The sequence below is a fragment of the Mustela nivalis genome (assembly GCF_964662115.1).
Source record: "Mustela nivalis genome assembly, chromosome: 9".
NCBI lineage: Eukaryota > Metazoa > Chordata > Mammalia > Carnivora > Mustelidae > Mustela > Mustela nivalis.
This window is the reverse complement of record NC_139028.1, coordinates 62,093,328-62,113,700: the sequence shown is the minus strand read 5'-3', so window position 1 is coordinate 62,113,700 and position 20,373 is coordinate 62,093,328. Positions and strand designations below refer to the sequence as shown.

The 20,373-nt window shown below is 52.8% G+C and overlaps 2 protein-coding genes across 3 annotated transcripts in view; one reads left to right on the top strand and one right to left on the bottom strand.

Moving 5' to 3' along the window:
* Nucleotides 1-20,373, bottom strand: part of LOC309840279 (olfactory receptor 2AT4) — a gene marked incomplete at its 3' end in the record, with an annotated part of 110,704 nt that overhangs the window by 39,319 nt on the left and 51,012 nt on the right. The window lies entirely within an intron of this gene.
* Nucleotides 1-20,373, top strand: part of SLCO2B1 (solute carrier organic anion transporter family member 2B1) — a 45,696-nt gene that overhangs the window by 5,823 nt on the left and 19,500 nt on the right. The window contains exons 2-7 of one of the 2 annotated variants that reach the window (XM_082749642.1): nucleotides 7,003-7,133; nucleotides 8,181-8,318; nucleotides 9,702-9,864; nucleotides 12,639-12,878; nucleotides 13,122-13,220; nucleotides 15,310-15,500. In XM_082749642.1, coding sequence (XP_082605768.1) covers nucleotides 7,003-7,133; nucleotides 8,181-8,318; nucleotides 9,702-9,864; nucleotides 12,639-12,878; nucleotides 13,122-13,220; nucleotides 15,310-15,500 — 962 coding nt within the window. The remainder of the gene's footprint in view (nucleotides 1-7,002; nucleotides 7,134-8,180; nucleotides 8,319-9,701; nucleotides 9,865-12,638; nucleotides 12,879-13,121; nucleotides 13,221-15,309; nucleotides 15,501-20,373) is intronic. The other variant, XM_082749643.1, reaches the window with a different exon arrangement.

Here is a 20,373-nt window from a genome sequence, read left to right as displayed (position 1 = left end):
GACCCATGGTCCCTCGCCACTCTGGACCCCACTCTTGCTTTCTCCCTGGCTCCTGCCCATTGCTTGACTCTTTCACTCTCACCCCACAGGCACGAGGTCTGTCCAGGCGGTCAGATCAGACCTCATCCCTGGGCTCAGAAGAAAGCCCAGCCCTTCAACCTGGCATTCAGGCTCATTGTAGCCTGGCTCCTCCAACCGCTCCAGCCCCAGTCCCCCACACTGCACCCCTACCGCGGCCCTAGTGCTCCAGCCTTGCCAGACCATTTGTTCCCTGAGCATTTTTTGTACTTTGATTTGTCTGCCCTTTTCTCTGTTGTTTCTTCCTTTAGGAAGACTTCCAGAACCTTGCAATCTAGGCTAGGGCCTCTGCTGTGTTTTTGTAGTCTTGAAATTCCTTGTGTTACATCAGTGAGCTCAGGTCACTGGGATTCTGTGTTTGATGTCTGCTTCCCCTCCCCACCACTCCCACTCCCTGACACTGGGAGCTCCTTGAGGGCAAGGACGGGGCCTGCTGGCCTCTGTGTCCCCAGCAGCCTGCCTCAGAGAGCTGTCAGGATGTGCGGGATGAATCTTCACTGTTAGGTCTAGAACCAGCAGAGACCAGTTCATGTAAAGTCCCTGGGCAAGTCAGGGTCCTCTATGGCCCTGTTTATTCGCCCCTCAAAGGCTTAACCCAGCCCTGGCTTCCTGTCCAGGGGACGTCCCAGCCCAGTGTGGCTGTGAAGTCACCGGCCGATGAAGAGGGTCCCTGAAAACACACCAGGCAGGCAAACCCCCTCCACCCCCACAGAGAGACTCCAATGGGGCAACTTGCCAGGTGTAGGCCCAGCATCTTGGGCCAGCTGGGTGCTGCTGTATGAGAATGTGGGCCCAGGATTGCCAGATCTGCTCATCTTTCAGGAAAAAGCAAAAATTTGGAGTTTTATGTGAAATTTCCTGTTTTTAATTGCTGGCCACTAACTTCCAAACACTCAGCAAGCATTGCGCAACCCCCCCCACCCCCAAAACATCTAGAAGCCAGATGCACCACCAGGCAGGGCTTCCACGCACTGTACAACTCCAACTCCAGAAGGCACCATTCACTTTGGGCTGTGCAGCCCACATAACTGCCTATGAGGCCACTGACCGGCGCCTCTCCATTGTAACCTCTGCCTTATATTCTATCCCTCCTAGTTTGTGTGATGGCCTTGGCAAAGGGTGTGGGGGAGAGGCCTTTTATTCTCTCGTACAGGGAAGTTATTAGAAGGAAAAAAAAAGGGACCTTGGAATGCAGCTGGTGGGATGGGGTGGGGGTTGGGAGAGGACGAGAAATGGCTGAGGGAGGGCTCTAGAGCGATCTGTGTTGCTTCGAGGCTCAGGAGGAGGTGACTGAGTGATGCCGGGGCTGAGTCTCCCACAGGAAGGAGTATCGTTTTTTTCTGGGACTTGGTGGCCACACCTGGAAATAGATTTCCTGGTGAGTTTGGAGCAAAGGCTGACGAAACTGCCACTTGCGGGATTTCCTGATATTGACAAAGGACATTATCCCGTGTGACCCTCCCACAGGCTTGAGAGGCAAGGCTTAGTATTCTCAAGGCTGAGGCTCAAAGAAGTCTAATTGCTGGCCCAAGGCCATACAGCATCTCTGTGATCTTCCATTTTGCCCTCTCTGCTGGAGACAGGCTGGAACGTTATGGAGAGAAAGTGCCCTTGTCTTGTCCCTCCTCTGTTCTCAGGATGTGAGAACCCTCACAGGCTCTCTTAGCATTTCCCAGCAGGTCCCTTCTGAAAGTTCAAAACTGGGCTTTGGTTCTGAGTCCTGAACTCCCACCACGCTCAGGTCGCCTGGAGTATTGGACTCAGGTCCCCACATGTCATTCCTGCCTCATTTGTCTCTCCAGCCTTGCCCTCACAGCACTCTCTGAGCCCATTAGAAGAGGGTGTTAACTTACCAGCGAATGGCTGACTCCTTTAAGAAGCTAGTAGAAGGGCAGGCTCTTGCCATAAAACTACCTTTGACAAATGACATAAAGGAAGCCAGGCTGGAATAAGAAATGGCTACATGGGGATTAAGTTTCATTTGTTCTAAGGCCTTCTTTGCAGCCAACCTTCTTGTGGTTGCTCTTGGGGGCCCAAGAGCCAGGCAGATCTGAATTCCCGTCCAGGTTTTGCCATTTACCAGCCCCAGGACCCTGGGTACGTTGCTGCTTCCCCTCTCTGTGTCTCAGTTTCCTCCTCTGTACCATGGAATCACAGCAGCTACCTCTAAGCCGTGCTAGGAGGGTGGGTGAGTGAGCTCAGCCCAGCCCAGCTCAGCCCAGCCCAGCTCAGCCCAGCCCAGCTCAGCCCAGCCCAGCCCAGCACATAGTGCTGCTGGTTTGTGGGAGCTCCTCACACAAGCCCCCAGGACAAACACCTCCAAGACACTTCCTGTAGGGGCTTAGGCTGAGCCAGAGAGCTGGGGCTCCCAGCCTTCCACCTTCTCAGCCCTCTAGGGTTGAACTTTCTCTGGATTCTCGAATTCCAAATGTGGTCCTTGCAGTCGCAAAGCAAGTATGGAAGCCAGTTGGGGCTCTTGTGCCAGGACAGACAGCTGACAGAAAGCCTGGCTGCCTGATGGGGAATAAACATTTACCACGCAGCTGCTACTCGTTGTGTTTGGGCTGCCTCCCCACACATTACTGACAGAACCTGTTAGGAAGACAATGTCTATTTACTGTGAGCAGGGATAAGACCACTTCTCAAAGCTTTGGCGATGATTCAGAGTGGGGAAGTAAGGTAAATATTTGCTGAGGATTGGAAGTTTGTTTTAAGGCTCATCCTTTAGGGTGGGGAGGGAAGGACAGGAGGGAGGCTTGACAGGGGTTGGGTAAGAATCATGATTCAATAGTTTGTTGGTGGAAACAACAAGGTAAGGATTTTGTGGGGAGGGATTCAAAGAGTCAGAGGTACACGCTCTGTGGTTTCCCGTGAAGGGTCAGGGGTCTTTCAGAAAGTTCCTGTAATGAATCATGAAGCCATTTATTTAAGCTGATCAGTCTGGGAAGCGTCAGAAGAAAAAGTGTGAATGAAGACAGTGGAATTGCCAGGCCAAGTTCATGTGAACCTTAAGGAGTGGTTTCAGGCTCTCGGTGTCCAGGCCGAAGATGGGGTGGAAGGATCTGGTTTGCCGTGGGCGCTCTCTGTCCTGGGATGTGGGGATTACAGTCCCTGCCTGGCAGATGAGGAAGCAAAAGGGTCCCTGGTCTCAGGCCACAAAGCAGGATTGCAGCTGGTGGGGATTCAAACCTGGGCAGTTGTCTCTGAAGCTGGGAGTATGCATGAGGGGAAGGGGTCTCGGGTCCTCCTTGTGGTAAATTGGGACTTGGGTGACAGGGAGAGATAATCTAGGGAGGGAATTTGGTGCTGTCAGAGGAAATGTTAACTTGGGGGGCCCAGGTGCACATGGAAGGGAAAGGGTTCGGTTGGGCCCTGGGGTCTGAGAGGTGCTTGAATGTTATGAGGAGAGGGGAGGGTAACTGCCCTCAGGTGGAGGCGGTAGGACTTTGAGCCTTTCCAGCAAAGAGCAGGCAGAGAAATCTATCCTTCCCTGTCAGGCAGCTCTCTGAAACCTTGGTCCTCATCACTCTGGATTCAGCTGGTGTGAAGAATGCTGATTCCTGCCCAGGGAGGGGATCGCTAGACAGACTTTTGGGATCTCTGAGTGGACTGAAGGCCTCTGGCTGACAGACGTTCAGGATGACTGTCTGACTGACTAGCTAGCTAGCTCAGTTTGCCTGAACAGACAAGTTTCCTGAGAGACCGCCAGACTCATGAATGATCAGCTGAGGGACTTGATTGGGCCTGTGTGAAGAGCCGGCCATGCCACCAACTGACAGGCCCCCAGACTCCCCGCCTGCCTTCTCCGGAGATGTGGGCTCTAGCCCTGGGAACCTCCTGGCCTACCTGGAGCCCCTAAACCTGGGAGAGAAACAATTGGGCTTTTTACCCTGGGGCTTGGGTCCCTATCTTTCCCCTCATTCCCACAGGCCACCCCCAAGCCCAGTCCAGGTTCACCCCCACAGCAACCCTGTCTCCTGTCAGGGTGACCCCTGACAAAATCTTCACGGGATGGGAAAGCCATCGGAGATGTCACACAAGAGAACATACTTTACTGGACTCAGGACGCTCCTTCTGAAGGGAGCTTTGCCCTTACTTAGAGAGTCACACTGTTGCCAGCCTTCTTGGAGGCCTCAGTTAACCAGAAGAGCTTAAAGAGACCTGGCTACCGGCTTGACCAGCCCCATTCAGTGACCAACTGACTACCCAGTGCACAGACTGATCGCAGGGGCCATGGCTTCCCTCCTTCATTTGAAGGCTCAAGCTAAGGACTAGCCCATGAGAAGGTAAAAGATTCTAAGTCTGTCTGCTGATCTTCTGTCCCCTTCCCTTCTCCATATCCTGGACTTCTTTCAGAGCCAGGCCTCCTGGTCAGTGACTTCTGCCCTCACAGACTCTACTCCAGCCTCATCATCTGGTTGGCCTGGCTCCTTGGTGGGTGGGTGCTGCCAGCTTTCAGCTAGCCCAGTTAGGTTTGGTTGGACCATGGTGGAGAAGAACACTGTGCTTCTTCCCCTTGTCAAACCTGTACAAGGAGCATGGAGTGATGTTGACAGTGATGTTAACAGCTGGGCTTGAGTCCCTTCACCAACGTTAACCAGCAGAGCTAGTTATCTCAGTGTGCTCATCAGATGCATAGAGATAATGAAAACTCCAAGGCCCAGAGCGGTGGGGAAGCTTTGGGAACAAGGAGAGCATGCATGTGAAGGCTTAGCTGCGTTAGAGTGTGTTAACAGTCTCTGTGCTCTAGGAAGTGACCCATCTGTGCTGGTGAGTGAAACCAGAGCTTAGAAGTGGTCCCATCAGTCCCTTCTGGGAGAGTTCGCTCGGGCTCCCCCTCACCTCCTTATCTTTCTAAGTGACCTCTGCAGAGCCCATCCCCTCCCTAGGCCAACCCTTTATCTTCTCCCTGACAGGTGTCACTTTGGTTTCAATATCTCCTCATTTCCCCTGAATCCTTATGCCCCTCCCCCAAGGCACTCCTCCCCCGCCACACACACACACACTCCCATTTCTTCAGTCAAATTCCTTAAGATCTTCGAATCAAATAGATATTTCTCCAAAGAAGATAAACAAATGGCCAATAAGTACACAAAAAGTTGCCTAACATCATTAGTCATTAGGGAAATGCTAATCAAAACCGCATGAGATATCTCTTTATACCCAGCGGGCTGGCTAGAATCAAAGAGACACAGTACTAAGTATTAGAAGGAAGTGGAGAGATTAGACCCATCAGATCATGCTGGTGGGAGCAGAAGATAGCCAGATCACTTTGGAAAACAGTTAGGAAGTTTCTGAAAAAGTTGAATGGAGTTGCCCCATGACCCAGGAATTCCACTCCTGGCTACATACCCAAGAGAACCGAAAACATACGTTGACACAAAAATGTGTACAACTTCTGAATGTTCGCCATACCTGAAACATAAGCCAAATGTGATGTATGTCTGTACAAAGGGACTTATCCAGCCATAAAAAGGAATGACGTACGGAGGTACACTGTAACAGTGTGCTACGTGAAAACAGTGAGACAAAAAATTACACATTGGACTATTTTGCCTATATGAATTTATATGAAATATCCAGAGTAGGCAAAGCTGGAAAGCCAGGAGCTGGGGAGAGGGAGGACTCCTGAGGGGTATGGAGTTCCTTACTGGGATGGTGGAAAATGTTCTGGAATGAGTGGTGATGAGGTATGCCTTTTTTCATATGCCCCGACCCACACAACTGTATGCTTTAAAAGGGTGAGGTTTATGGCCTATGAATTATACCTCAACTGAAAAAAAATTCCTTAGGTTTCCAGGTACCTCATTTGAGGAGAACAGAGCCTTCACTGTGGCGGTTCCAGGCCTCTGTGACCCCTCCCTGAGTTTGCCTTTGGGATCTGGAGATGGAGAGTCCCCACGTCCCTGCCTGGGTCAGGGGTGTCCTTGCATCCGGTTCCATGCTCCAGAAGGAGCTTGTTGAATGAAGGGAAACTCCTGCCAGGTTAAGAAGTGTGTGAAACAATGGGGGAGGTTTCCGCGGGAAGCCAGGGCCCCAGGAGGGGAGGAAGGCCTAAGGGGTCGTTGTCCATGTAAGTGGAAGGGTGGAGTCTCCCAAGGCCAGACTTAGGAGCTCCTCACTGAGATCTCACTGAGATGAAACATCAGAAGACCCTAGGAGATGCCCCTGAAGGGGTTCAGCTTTCCTCTCCCTGCGGTGAGTGGGATACAGGCATGGTTTCCATGGAGGAACCCAGACATGCCTAACGGGGCCCAGGATCCAGGTTCTAACCACAGTTCTGCCTCCTGAGTCATCGTCACACTTGGGGAACTCAGTTTGTCCAGGGTGAGGGAGGTGGTTAAGTGGGATGTCTCTGAGGATCCTTTCTGCGCCAACCAGCCACATGGTTTGATAGGTAGCTCTGGGATTACACAAGGGGTAGTCCCCTGTGGGGGCATTGCTATCTGTTCTGAACGACTCCCAGGAAAATTCTTTATGCCCTGGCTGTAGAACAAGTCTTGACCCTGCACTGACCCTAAATCTGAGATCCTACCCTGAGCCAGACAGACCCACAGCCAGACTCAGCCTCCAGGCACTGAATGTCTCGCAGCTACAGGTCCAAGAGGGGCTAAGGCCGCTCATCCATACTGCCGGAGTCCCTGCTTGAAGCGTATGGAGTGTGGCCAGCAGCTGCTCCCTAGAAGGAAGGTTAATACTGGGAATGGAATGACGGTGTGAGACAGGAGGTCCCAGCTGGGATCTGGCTAGCATTGGCACACAGAGCCCTTAGGAAGGGCCCTCCCATCACTGGGCCTCAGGAAGGCTGGGGGTGTTCAGACTTTCAGATTGCCACCAACCCCTGGAGCACCGTGGGTGACCTGGGGCACGACCATTCTCTGGGATTCTATCACCACTCTCACCTCCTGGATGTCTGTCTCACAGGGCCAGTGGGTGAGGAGCCCCAGATGCCAGGCAAGGATGCCAAGGCCATGATGGGTGCAGAAGACACATCTGGAGGTAAAGCCAGCCCAAACCCTCAGGACTTGAGGCGAAGCATATTCTACAGCATCAAGGTATCACTCAGGGCCTGCTTGGAATAGGGCTGTCCAGACCTATAGGGAAGGCTATGTAACTCTAAGCAAGCTGCTGCTTTTCTCTGAGCCTCGGTTTCCTCATCTGTAGGATGGGTGGCCACGAGAATCCAAGAGATAACCTACGAAAGCATTTAGTTGGGTTTGGGGCACACATTCTCTCCTTCCAGAGAAGAAAGAAGGGTTACTCTGTGGGCAGTGGGGGGGCCATGCTCCCTGTCCCCCATTGTCCTAGAGAGAAAGAGAAGGACCCCAGGGATCCTGAATATGTATGAATTTGGGGGAGCTCTGGCTCCTCCAGAGGCAGCCCTAAACCTCCAGGCATCCTCTGGGTGCCAGGACCTGTCTTGTTTGATTCTCACGGTAGCCCTGAGGGGTATGGACACGGTCCTTGTTGTATACAAGAGGAAACCAAGTCAGAAGAACAGAGCGAACATTTTTAAGCTCTGGCATAAACACCCTTCTTTGAAGTTAGTTTTTCTTCTCCTGGGAATTCTGCCAGCTCATCAGAAGGGAGGCCCGGATGTTTGGGGTGGGGCTAGGTGGGGTGGGTGGCTTGAGGATTCAGGGTATGAAAGTCATCTCCCAAGGGAACTGTCGGGGAGGAGTGGGTGGGCTGGGGTGGAGAAGGATCTGGAAGAGCTTCCTGGAGAAAGGGACAGGGTGGTGGAACAGGGAGGAAGGTGCAGTCCAGCCCAGGGGAGCTGTGAGGGTCAGAGTGGCCCCAGAAAGACCCTACTCTCAGTCATGTGGGTCTCAGGTGGCACCAAGACCCCTGAATGTACCCAGGACAGTTTGTGTAGTTTTTAGGCCTGTGTGAGAAGCCAATGGCCACTCTAGTAACTCTTTCTTTTTCTCTCTCCTGTGTGTCTGTCTCCTCTGATTCTGTTTCCCCATCTCTATTCCTTGCTCCTCCCTTTCCCCAACTCCATCTCTGTCTCCCAATGACCACCCGCTCTGACTGAATCCCCACCTATCTCCCTGCCCACCACCCACCCCCGGCTGTTCCCACCATGGCTCCCTTGGCAGTTCTTCGTCCTGTGCCACAGCCTGCTGCAGCTGGCCCAGCTCATGATCTCCGGCTACCTCAAGAGCTCCATCTCCACTGTGGAGAAGCGCTTTGGCCTCTCCAGTCAGACCTCAGGGCTGCTGGCTGCCTTCAACGAGGTACCGGCCCTGGTGCAGCCACTAGGAGGGAGAAGGATTGAGGGAGACTCTTGCCCCCACCTCCTCACCCCCTCTCTCACTAGCCTGACAGAAACCCTTTCCATCCCGGTGTCCACAGGCAACCTCACCACAGCTCCTTCACCAAATCTCCAAATCTCCTTCCCCAAATCTCCAGCTCCTTCGTCATGTCCTGGTAGAGAAACCAACCTCTGCCTCCTTGTAATGTCACAGCAAGGGCGGTCCTGCCCTTGGGGACACTCTAGAGGTTGGGGTGGGGGGTATTGTAGAGGTAAGCAGAATTCCCATACTGCCCACTCTCCCTTTGGCTCCTTTACCTGGCTATTGCCTGTCCCGTGAAGGAGTCAGAGGAAGTCACTTCAATAGTAGTGTGATAGATTTAAATGAGATTGAAGGCAGAAATTTGGAACCAGTGGGTGGCTGGGGAAGGGAGCGATAGCATGACACACATGTTCCCTCAGAGTCGCCTGGAGAACTCTAAGTCTGGGGCCCGCAGCCAAGCAGGGAAGACTGGACAAGCTGCTTTGGGGGAATTTAGAGATCAAGGTCCAGCTGTGCCCCAGCACCCCCACCCCCAGATGTTCTCCACCTCAGAGGAGGCCACTGTCTGGAGATTTCAAGTCAATTCTCTCCCCCTGGCCTGCCAACGACACAGCAGCCCTGGATAGTCCTCAGACTCCACCTCCAGATCTCAGAGGTGGGAAGGAAATGTCATTACCGAGCTCTGGGACCTGGGGAAGTCACTCCCCACCTCTGAGCCTCAGTGTGCCACCTATAAAATGGAGAGTGGTTATCCTTCTCAGGGTTGGTCCTCCTACCAGCTCTCTTGTGGTTCCTGGCCCCCTCCAGCAGCACGGAACCTGGGGCTCAGGGTGAGTATAACGACCCAGAAGCAATGGGGTAGGCAGCGGACCCCAGCTTCTGGCTGCAAAGACTGTCCCTTCCCTGCGAGCTCTCCAATCCCCTCCAGTGCCCACAGCCTCAGTTTTTTATTCTAAGCCTTAAAATTCCAAAGCCTTAGTTCTCTGGCTTGAGATTTTGTCTCCCCCATATCTCAGACACTTAAAAACCCTTCCGTTGACTCTTCCATGTTCTAACGTGGGGTCCAACCCGCTTTCCAGAATGAAATGGAGCTGCTAGCCTTGTGCACTCTGCCCTCCTTTCTCTCCCCCTAATGGGGGCTGTGGGGCCCCCTCCACCTCCACAGAGGACCCAGATTCTGTGTTTAGAGGGGCCTGGATGATTCTCACTCTATCAGCTAGTCCTTTAGACTGAGGGGAGCACCAGGCTGGCAAGAGAAGCCGGGGTAGTGCTGGCCTCTGGTGACTCTGCTCTGCTTGAATGAGTCCCCTCATCCCTTGGCAGGTGGGGAACACGGCCCTGATTGTGTTTGTGAGCTACTTTGGCAGCCGGGTACACCGGCCCCGACTGATCGGCTGTGGGGCCGTCCTTGTGGCCCTGGCAGGCCTGCTCATGAGCCTCCCACACTTCATCTCCGAGCCATACCGCTACGACCATACTAACTCCGGTAAGAGCAGGAAGGGCTGGGCTGGAGACGGATGCCAGGAGCCGCCTTACCCCCTACCATGGCCTTTCCCCAGGCCCCCGGGGTCAGGATGGGCCCGGCTCCCCAGGGCACCCGTGGGTCCTCCCCGCTCCCTTGGTCCCAGCATGGGTGGGTCCTTCTGGCAGTCCTGGGGAGTGGGGTTGTTCTGGGGGCAGTGGGGTATAACCCTCTGGGCCTCCCTTGGTGAGGGCCTGCTTGGGTATCACTGTGTTTTTGAGGTGGGGGGAATTTACAACTCAGGCTACATGAGGGCCTGGCATGGAGTAGGTCCTCAGGAAATGTTTGTGGAATGATAATAATAGCACCACGTACCCCTTATGGTGTGCCAGCCTCTTTTAAGTACTCTATGTGTATTAGTGCTTTAATCCTCACAAGAAGCCATGACATTAATGAAAGAATGAATGAGTGCATGAACCAATTAAAAAATGAAAGAATTTTAGACAGGAGTTGTGAGGCCTAGTGAGATGTTGGTGAAGGCCTATTGCATAAGCAGATGCCTGTCCCTTAGAGAATAACCCAAGCAGCCTGAGCTTCATTCCTTCAATATTCTATCCACCCATCCAGCTACCCACCCCTCTGTCACCCATGCATCCACCTGTCCATCTATCCATCTATCCACCATCCATCCATCCATCCATCCATCCATCCATCCATCCAGTGTTCTACCCAACAACCCTTAGTATAGCCTACTTAGTGTCAGACCCTCTCAGAGAGCTCAGTCTTGCCTCCAGGGAGCCTCCAGCCTGGGAGAGGAGACAGAGGTGAGCAAAACCTTTGCAGTGAGTCATTTGTGTGAGAAAGGAAGCACCGGGACCAGCCTGGCATGGAAACCTTCCCAGGGGAAGAGGACTGTCAGCATTGCCGCCCTCGCTCACACCCCAGCACTCCCACTCTGTGCCAGGACCCAGGGCAGAAAGAGGGAGCAGCATGACCAGCCCCGAGAAGCTCCCAGGGAGGCACTGGTTAGAGGCCCAGGCAGCTTTTCTGCAGGGTAGAGACTCCAGCTCGTTGGGAGTCAGCCAGAGGGAACCAGCAGAGCCCTGAGTGGGGTGGGAGTTAAGGAGAAGGTGGATGTTTCAAGTGCCAGGAGCCACAGGGGCAACAGCCAGGAAGTGGGAAAGTAGAGTGTGGGCGAGCAGCTCAGGGGGCTTATCGAGGCCCCGAGTGGAGAGCTGTCAAAAGGCCTGACTGGAATGCTGGGCTAGAGTTTCTGGTTCTGGTTCTAGAGTTTTCTCTTCAACAGAGCTTTTTCTGTGAGGGTCATACATGTTCTTCCTCCTCCTTTCTGCCACACAAGAGCCCTCTGCCATGGGTGCCCCAGGAAAGCCTGAGGGCAGCCATTCTCCTGCCTGGGCCTGTCTCGGATGAGTATACTAGACTTGGTGACTTCTAGGCACACAGCCGGCTTTGGCATCCCCAACTCTTCTGTTCACCCCTTCTTCATCCAGCATGAATTAGTCTCTTTATTGCTAATTCTTCTCTACTAGGCCCCCTGCGAGGCCCTGGCGTCACAGGGGAGCGAAAAGAATACAGAGCCCTATCACAATCATTGTCTGTCACGTCTAGTAGGCTCTGCGCGTGGGCAGTACACACATGCCATGTTTACAGCCTAAAGCAGGTGTTGGCAGCATCGTATTTTATGGGTGGGGAGATGGATGTTTGGAGAGAGGGGGATCTCCTCAAGGTCCACAGCTTGTGGGGCCATGATGTGTCCAGGTAGCTTGGTCCCAGAACCCTGCTCCAAACCATAAAATTATTCTGCTTCTGAATTCTGAATTTCTGTAGAACTTCTATTCTAGGAGACTCTTGAGAGGTGAGGAAACTGAGGCCCAGATGGGCTGAGGACCTCTGTCAAGGTCTCTCGGGTTTCAACTCACACAACCTCAGCTGAAGGTCCAGGACCTTGACCCTGGTTCACGTGGCTTTTCTGAGTGTCCCGGCTTCCAGAAAAGGCTGGATCGGCCACAGAGAGAAGGCCGCATCTATACCCACAGTTGGGATAATAATAGCATGAGGGTCTCTTTAAGTTTGCTCACCAAATATTGGTGAGCTACAGGGAGAAACTGTCTGGTACTAAATTAAGAAATTCCCCTTCACTGAACTCTGTGTCTGTGTCCTGAGCTGACCCGAGCCCACCCAAAATGAAGGCCAAAGGCCCTAGAGCCTTCTTCAGTCCAGCTTCCCTCCCTGGCCTGGCTCTGCCTTTAGCCCTGACCTTGTTCCTTAGGCTCTGTGAGTCTGTCCTGCTGAAGTCCTCAAGCCCCTGGGTTTGCATGTGCTCTGACCGCTCCCTGGAGCACCCCTCCCACCTTCTCTTTCTGGAAAATCTTGTTTGTCCTTTTTGGCCCCGTTCAACCTCAGTCTCTTTTGACAGCCCACCCCACCTGAGAACCACAGTTGCCACGGCACCTCCACATACCTCTGCTCAGAAAAGTGGCATAGGGTACATTAGGAGCAAGGGCTCAAAGCCAAGCTGCCTGGGTTCCAACCATGCCTCTGCCTTTGCTAGTTGCTGCCTGAGCATCAGTTTCCTCCTCTGTGCAATGGGCACAACATTGGGTTATGTTATGCCCATTGCACAGAGTTGCTGGGGGAAGGGAGCAAATCCCCTAGAGTTGCTGGGGGAAGGGAGGAACATGGTTGATGTACACAGCACCTAAAATGGTGTTTTGTGTCCAGTGCATGCTGTGTTAAGAGTCTCAGCTCTCGTCATAATATTTTTTATCATCTCATAGTGGACATGCCACAGGATTTTGAGGCTTCTCTGTGCCAGCCCACAACCTCGGTCCCAGCCCCCACCCCAGACCCCTCCAACAGCAGCTGCTCAAGCTACACGGAAACCCAGCACCTGGCTGTGGTGGGGATAATGTTCGCGGCCCAGACCCTGCTCGGCGTGGGCGCGGTGCCCATTCAGCCCTTCGGCATCTCCTACATCGATGACTTTGCCCACAACAGCAATTCGCCTCTCTACGTTGGTGAGAACCGGGCTCGGAGGGAAGGCCAGGCTCAGAGGTCAGAGGGTGAGAGGACCAGGTAGGGGCTGGGCGTGAGTTCCCAACCTCTGCCGCATGTGGCCAGGAAAGGTCTGGAGAAGCCCTGGAGTTTTCTGGGCCTGCTCGGGGGAAGTTGGGCCACTCTTGCCAGCTGGAGACGGGGCAGGCAATGATCTGTAGAGGGAAGCCAGGGCCAGGGAGCCTAACTCAGGCTTTGTGTTGCAGGGATCCTGTTTGCAGTAACCATGATGGGGCCGGGCATGGCCTATGGGCTGGGCGGTCTCATGCTGCGCCTTTATGTGGACATAGACAGGATGCCAGAAGGTGAGCCTCAAAGAGCACACAGCCGTCCCTGGGAGGCACACTGCTGCTAGCTCACTGTCCGCTGGCCTCATAGGAGACACTGAGCCAGAGAGGTCACGTTCAAATCCTAGCCATCCCCCTGACCTTGGCCTCTTAAACTCTCAACTTCATCTTTGAGATACTCTGTCCTGCCCACCTCCCCAAGCTGCAATCAGAATCCAGTGAGAGATGAAGAGAAATGGCAGACCGCCACCAGACAGGCAGTTGTCTTATCACTGCTATTAGGATGACTCTTTGCCCAGTCCTGTCCCTGAGCTCCCCCTGACCCCAGCCTGCTTTCTGATACGCTGCAGGGCACACAGGACCACATATGTTCTTGGCCTGTAGGGAGCTCCCATTTTTAGGGGCAACAAGACCCAGGTCAAATAGAGAAGCTTGCAGGAGAGAATTTTTGGAGCAGAATTCGGTGAGCTTGGGCCAACCTCAGATGGGAAATGTACTGGGTGACCTCTCAGGACCCTTCTACTTCTGACCATTTCAGAGTCTGGGAACCTGTGCCAAGGGCTCCGCTCAGGGAACCATAGTCTTTGATCCGGGCAGTAGTAGGGGTGGGCCAAGAAGTGGGACCAAAGCTTGATCTGAAGGCAGCCGGGAGTGGGGAGTGGTAAGGGTCCCTGAGCTCTGATGCTCTGTAGGAACAAGGCAAGGATCCCTCTCTCCTGGAGATTTCCAGCAAGCCCTAGGAACCTCAGGGGACACACGTGCGAATGGATGAACATGCCGATTCTGCTTCTTCTCTGGCTTTTGCACCAGGCTGCCTCCTAGGCAGTTCTGAACAAGACTCACTAGGTATAGCCCCACCCCAGCTTCCTTCCTTCTAGAAAGCAGGGGCCCAGCCCCCCAGTGCCAGCTCTGGTTGGCTTTCCTCAGGTTTCCTGGACACGCCCCTGCTTCAGGGAAGGTGGTATGTTTTTGGGCTCTGTTGACATCATCCTGGCAGACGTGGCTCCTCCACGGGCCGTTGCGTTCTTGTAGATTGATCTTCCTACCCTTTCTCTATGGGGGATTTCATGGGGTGGGCGATCAGGTGTGTTACAGGCACAGATGAGTGTGTGAGAAGCGGGGGAGTCGGGGAGATGCCTGTGCTCGCACTCACCAGGCTGGCACAGAAGCAGGGGGAATAATAGCCGGAGGAGGGAATTAGTACAAAAGCCAGCTTCAGCCCCAGCTTTACAGATACATTTGCTGAGTGCCAACTGTGTACTCTGGCCCCTGGCCAGGAGCGCTCAGGCCCAAGCACCTGGACACCAGCCCTACTCCTGGGCTTGCTGTGTTTATGCATCGTTGTGGTTAGAAAGTGTTTGTGGATGCTGTGGCAATTGAAGCAGGAGGTATCCGACTCAGCCTCGACTCAGCCTCGAGGTAAGGGCTTGGATGGGAGAAGCGGGCCTCTAGCCAGAAGGCACATCTGGAATAATCAAGTCCTAATTATACCTGGGGAACTTGTTAAAGGGAAGTCTCTTTGGTCACCTTCCCACTCCACCCCATGGTAGTTTTAAGGTGGTCTGAGGTGTTTTTGATAAACACCTGGTGGTTTAATGATGCAGGTCTGAGAAGCACAAGAAGGGTCCTAATGATTGATTTAATGATAATAACCCTCATAACAGTAACAGTAAAAGGAGGAAGAAGAACAGACATCTGTACAGCACATTCTATATGCTTTACCTGTATTGATTTCTATGATTCTCACAACAACCCTGTGATGTAGGTACTACTTCTGTCTGTATTTTACAGAGGAAGACCCCGAGGCACAAAGAGGCTAAACAATTTGCCCAAGTATATGTTAGTAATGGAATTCAGACTCAGCAGTGCATTTCCAAAGTCCATAGCCTTGACCGCTATCATGACCCAGTCATTGAAAAGCTGAGTCCAGGAAGGATCAAGGCCTTGCCCAACGTCACACGGGACGTAATTGGCAAAACCATAGCTGGAGTCCAGGTCTCCTGACTCCCGACCCAGGCCACCTCAGGCCTCAAAGGCCAGTCCCAGGATAGTGGCCAAGACGGACAGCCCATCCTGACCCTAACATCACCTTGGTCTTCTCTTCCAGGTGGTATTAGCCTGACTTCAAAGGACCCCCGATGGGTGGGTGCCTGGTGGCTGGGCTTCCTCGTCTCTGCGGGGGCAGTGGCTCTGGCCGCGGTGCCCTACTTCTTCTTCCCTAGGGAGATGCCCAGGGAGAAGCAAGAGCTCCGCTTTCGGCGAAGGGTCTTGGAAGCCACAGCCTCATCTGTCAGCAAAGTAAGTCTCCTCCACAAATCCACCCTAGTCCAGGCTCCGGCCCCCACTGACCAGTCCTCCCTTAGAACCTTAGACTTCATCCTTCCTGGGCATTGCACTCAGCAGTTTACAAAGCCTTTCCGTCCAGGCTCCGTCGCATCCCCCGACAGCCTCACACAGGGAATATGTCCTGCCCCTTTCACAGCTGAGGAGATCAGGGGCCAGGGGAAAGGACCTAGCCAAGATCACATGGCCAGCAAGGGCAGCACTGCGGGGAGAACCCTAGCCTGTCTGAGCCCATGCCCCCGTCTCACCAACACGCTATCTCTCTGCTCATCACTTCACACTTTCTATGAGTTCTACACGTGCCACGCTGGAGCAATATTGAGGAGGAGGAGGTGGTGGAGAATGGGTAGGGGGTCTGAGAAGACTTCTCTGAAGGGGCAGGACTTGACTGGGCTCTGACAGACGGACGGTGGAAGCCTAGAGAGGGGAAAGGGGGAATTCTAGGTGTGGCCATAGGGTGTACAAAGGGTTCAGCTTTTAGAAAAGAATCCAGCCTCTCAGAAGCAGGGAGGGGAACAAATGTGTGTGAAGTGCATCTTCTGGGCCAGGTGTCAGGCCGGCACCGGAGCTCAGCATGTGGCCTCTACTCTTAAAACAGGCACAGCCTAGAGGGGACTAAGATTGATGGATAAGTAACAAGCTATGAGGTGCTTGAGGATCTCTTGCTAAAACCCCCTGCTCGACTGAGGGGCAGGTGGTCTTTCCTCAGAGATCTCCTGGGCAGGAGAGAAGATTGGGGGTAGGTCCCTCCAATTTTCCAGAGCCCTTTAAAACAATCAATTGGCTCCAAAGTACACAACAAAATGACAAAATAGGAAGGGTTTATAGAAGTTCAATGCATCATTAGTGTTGACTTCATCGAATTTTCTTTAGCATTCACACACATCTCATTACATTCTGAAATTTTGCACGTTCAATTTTCTCTTTTCCTGAGGACCCACATACAACACTTCTGTGACCATGTGTGTGGGGTGATTCTCAGGCCGGCCGAGAATGTGTGTCACCCACTAGGTGTCCCACAGTTTCCCTCAACTCTGACACTGTTTACCCGGAGATAGCTTCTGATCGCACAGTTAGGGCTCAGTCCCACTTTAGCTGCGGGTAGTAGGCCCGTCCCCAGGTTACCCACAATTTTTGTCCTACTTGGATACAAATCAGGGGTTCCTGATTTGCCACCCTTTCTTGGATTCCATTCTTTGCTAGAACAGCTCATAGAACTCAGGAAAACACTTACTTCATGTTTACCTGCTAATTATATAGTAAGGGATCTGATGAAGGGTATTGATTAATAGCCAGATGAGGAAACACATAAGGAGGGGACTGGGAAGGTCCCAAATGCCGGAGCTTCTGTCCCTGTAGGGTTGGGATATGTCACCGTCCTGCCATATGGATGTGTTTACCAACCTTGAAGCTCACTGAACCCTATACTATTAGGATTCAGGGGGGGGGGGGCTTTCTCCACATAGACATGCTCAATCCTTAATTCCATTCCCAGCCCTTCTTCCCCTCTAGAGAATTGGGGGTGGAGCAGGGGAGCATCTTCTTTCTGGTGACCATTTCCCTTCCAAGATCCCACCGAGAGTCATCTCATTAGAACAAAGGATATTCCTCTCACCCAGGAAATTGCAAGGGATTTAAGAGTTTGTTGTCATTTCCTAGCACACAGGGAATTACACAGATCTTCGGAGCTCTATGTCAGGAACTGGGGTCAAAGACTAAATATTAGAAGATTTTCCTAAGCACTCTTATTTACAAGAGTTTTATGAGCTCTGTGTCAGGAATATATACATTTGCATAAATATATATTTCTTATTATTTCACAGCGAAGTAATTGTTGAGAAGTCACGATCATAAATTATTTGTTGCTAAGTAATTCTAGTTTCAAGGGGATGATTTGTAAAAAGCCTGTCGAATATTTTGCAGCAAGAATAATTCTATTTAATGAGGCATGTTGGTGCATTTGAATATGCTGGCTGTGATGGGAGAGAGGCCCTCCCTCCTCCTTAGGGCATAAAAGTCTGGGCCTAGGGGAGAGAACTGAAAATGTGTTCGTCTAGAAAAACTAGAATTTGAGCTCAAGTCTGTCCAACCCCAAACGTGGCTGCTCTGTGAACCTCACTACCCATCCCCTACCCCCTGCTGGAGCAGAAGTTTTATATATAGGAGACCAGTGAAAATTGATGTTAGAACAGCCAATAGAGGTCAGAAGAGGAAAGGGCTTGCCTGCCGGCTTCAAGAACAGCTGGTTGCCCTGGAAGGAGGGTAAATGGGGGTCCTATGGCTCTGTCATTGGGTCTAAGTAGAGGAAGGGACAGAGGACATGTGTGGGGAGCAGGGAGGGCAGGGAAACTGGTGAAGCCACTCTGGCTATGGTTCAGGTGGGAAGCAGTGCACCAGCAGTGGGGGGAGACAAAGGGAGGAGTCCAGGAGCCACCCAGGAGGGACACTGCTAGGGCCTGGGTGCCGCTCTGCTAGGGGACATCCCAGGACAGTGCAAACCTGGGCTGGTGCTGGGCTCAGAGGTAGGGGGAGGCAGGCCTTGCAGAGTGACCAATTTCAGGGGAAGAAGGCAACTTGAAACCACAGATGGCCCTTCCTGGTTCTGCCTAGCTCAGGCCAGAAATTGAATGAGGTAAGAATTCCTAGAACTTGGGGCAACAGTTCTTAGAAGTAGGGGTGGTCACAGAGGAAGTGAGGAGTTTCTGGTTATGGGCAATGTCCAGGTTGAGCCTCACATCTGAACAGAGGACAGCTGCTTGAGCCAGGGGGTGGACTAGGTGAAGAAGCCAGTGGGAGGCGTGGCTGGGCTTGGTCATGTGTCCGATGGGTGACCTTGAACAAGACGCTTCCCCATTCTGTGCAGCCCCATAATGTAATAATGTGCCAAGGACCAATTCTGGGGAGCTGTAGTCTGTGTGCCTAAAAGTCTAAGAATGCACAGTTTCTTGCGTCCAAGCTGCTGTGGGGCAGACATCTGGGTTTGAAGAGCAGCATCTCTGTGATGATTGGAAGCCCTGCTTCCCCGGCTGTGAACCTGTCTGGCTGTCTGGATTCATTCTGTCAGCACATGGGGGATGGGGAGTGAGGAAGGAAGGGGGTGAGAGGTTCTTAAAAAAGAACCGAAGGCTGAGAACATGAAGATCTGCTTGCAGCAGCTCGCAGGCAATAAATATTGATGTGGGAGGAACTGTTCTCTCCCCCCTTCCCCGCGCCCCCACCCGCCTCAAGGAGGCTCTGCCTGGGCCAGCTCTGTTTACAGCGACAAGGGCGGCCCCTGCCCACTCAGGCCACTGAAGGAGAGGTAGATGGACAGGGAGGAAGGGCCCAGTGAGGCAGAATTGGCAGCCAGAAGGTCCAGGTTCACAGGCATGGGGGGATGTATCTTCTGTAGAGAGTGGGAACAGGCACAGGTGGTGGGGAGCAGAGGAAAGTGAAGGGGAGATTCTTTCTGAAATCCCTTCGGGTATCTTCTCCCAGGCTCAGAGTTTCCCTAAAGAGCCTCTTACACGTAAATGCAGTTTTTAATGGTGGCATGTAATATCAGGGTTTTGTGACCCAGTGGAGGTCTTGACCTTAGTCTCCTCATCTGTACAATGGGCAGATTGGACAGGGTCTACCAGCTCTGACAGGTTCAATGATGTGTTCTCTAAATGGAGCAGTACATGAGCCCCTCCACTGTGGGAGAAAAGGGTGCACTCCTCAGCCTCTGCCCCCAAGAAGCTCTCAGGTAACGAAGGAAGGCCAGATGCAGACGGACAGAGGGATGACTGATGGACAGCTCATGCTTCTCCCATGGCCAGTGCTTAGGGTTCTCTGCCTGCAGGGAGAGGAGCATGAAGAGTCTCCACAGAGAAGATTAGGAGATGGTAGATGGGAGAGGCCATACAGGACATGGAGGGGAGGAGCTCTGCTTTCCTGTCTTTGGTTCTGCCCACGAATCTTTGATCTCATCATGGCCAGGAGACACCCTTCTAGGAGTGAACCATGGCAGATGTTAGTCCTCTCTAAGCCTCAGTCTCCCTCTCCATAATCAGCCAATTTCTAAGGTTCTATAGGACTTGTGGCACATGGCTCTGTAGGGCCTATGGAGTAGAGATGGCCTCTTAGGAGCTCCCTAGCAGGTCACCTGGCCCCATCTGTCCTTATGGTTGTAGGACACCATTCAGGCAGCAACCCTCCTGTGGCCTCCATAGCCTCAGGTCCCGCTGAATGCCTGCCCCTGGTGCTGGACCAGGGGCTAAGAAGGGTCTCATCCATCGAGAGCCCCTGTCCCTGCCTGGCCTCTGAGCACAACTGGTCTCTGTCATCTTCTCTCAGTTCCTATTTCCCAGGAGTCTCTGTGTCTGTTATTCTAGGCTGTCTCCCAGAGTCTGTGATTCTAATATTATACAGTTTAAAGTTCTATGTTTCTAGCAAAGATTCTCAAGTAGTTCTGTTTTATGATTCTATGCCTCAAATGGTCTTTGACTCCCAAAATTCATGTTTCTATATGGCTACAGTTTTGGCCCATGAGTCTAGGAGTCCATGAAATCTGTTTTCTCCTGATCATTGACCTGATGTGCTTCTTTGGGAGAATGGTCAAGGATGGGTGCACGAGTGGGCAATGGCAGTGGCTCTTAAAACCCAGGACTTAGGGCCAGCTGGGAGGCTTCTGTTACCCTTGGACTTCATGCTCCTTTGCAGCCCCTGAGAGGTCCAAGGTGACTTGGGTCTCCCTTGTGCCTGGTACCTCTCCCTTGCAGGCACTGCCTCTAGACCCCTCCCAGCCAACCCAGGAGCCCACATGCGTCCTTCCTCATCCCTAGCAACCCAGGCCTTGTGATTCCAC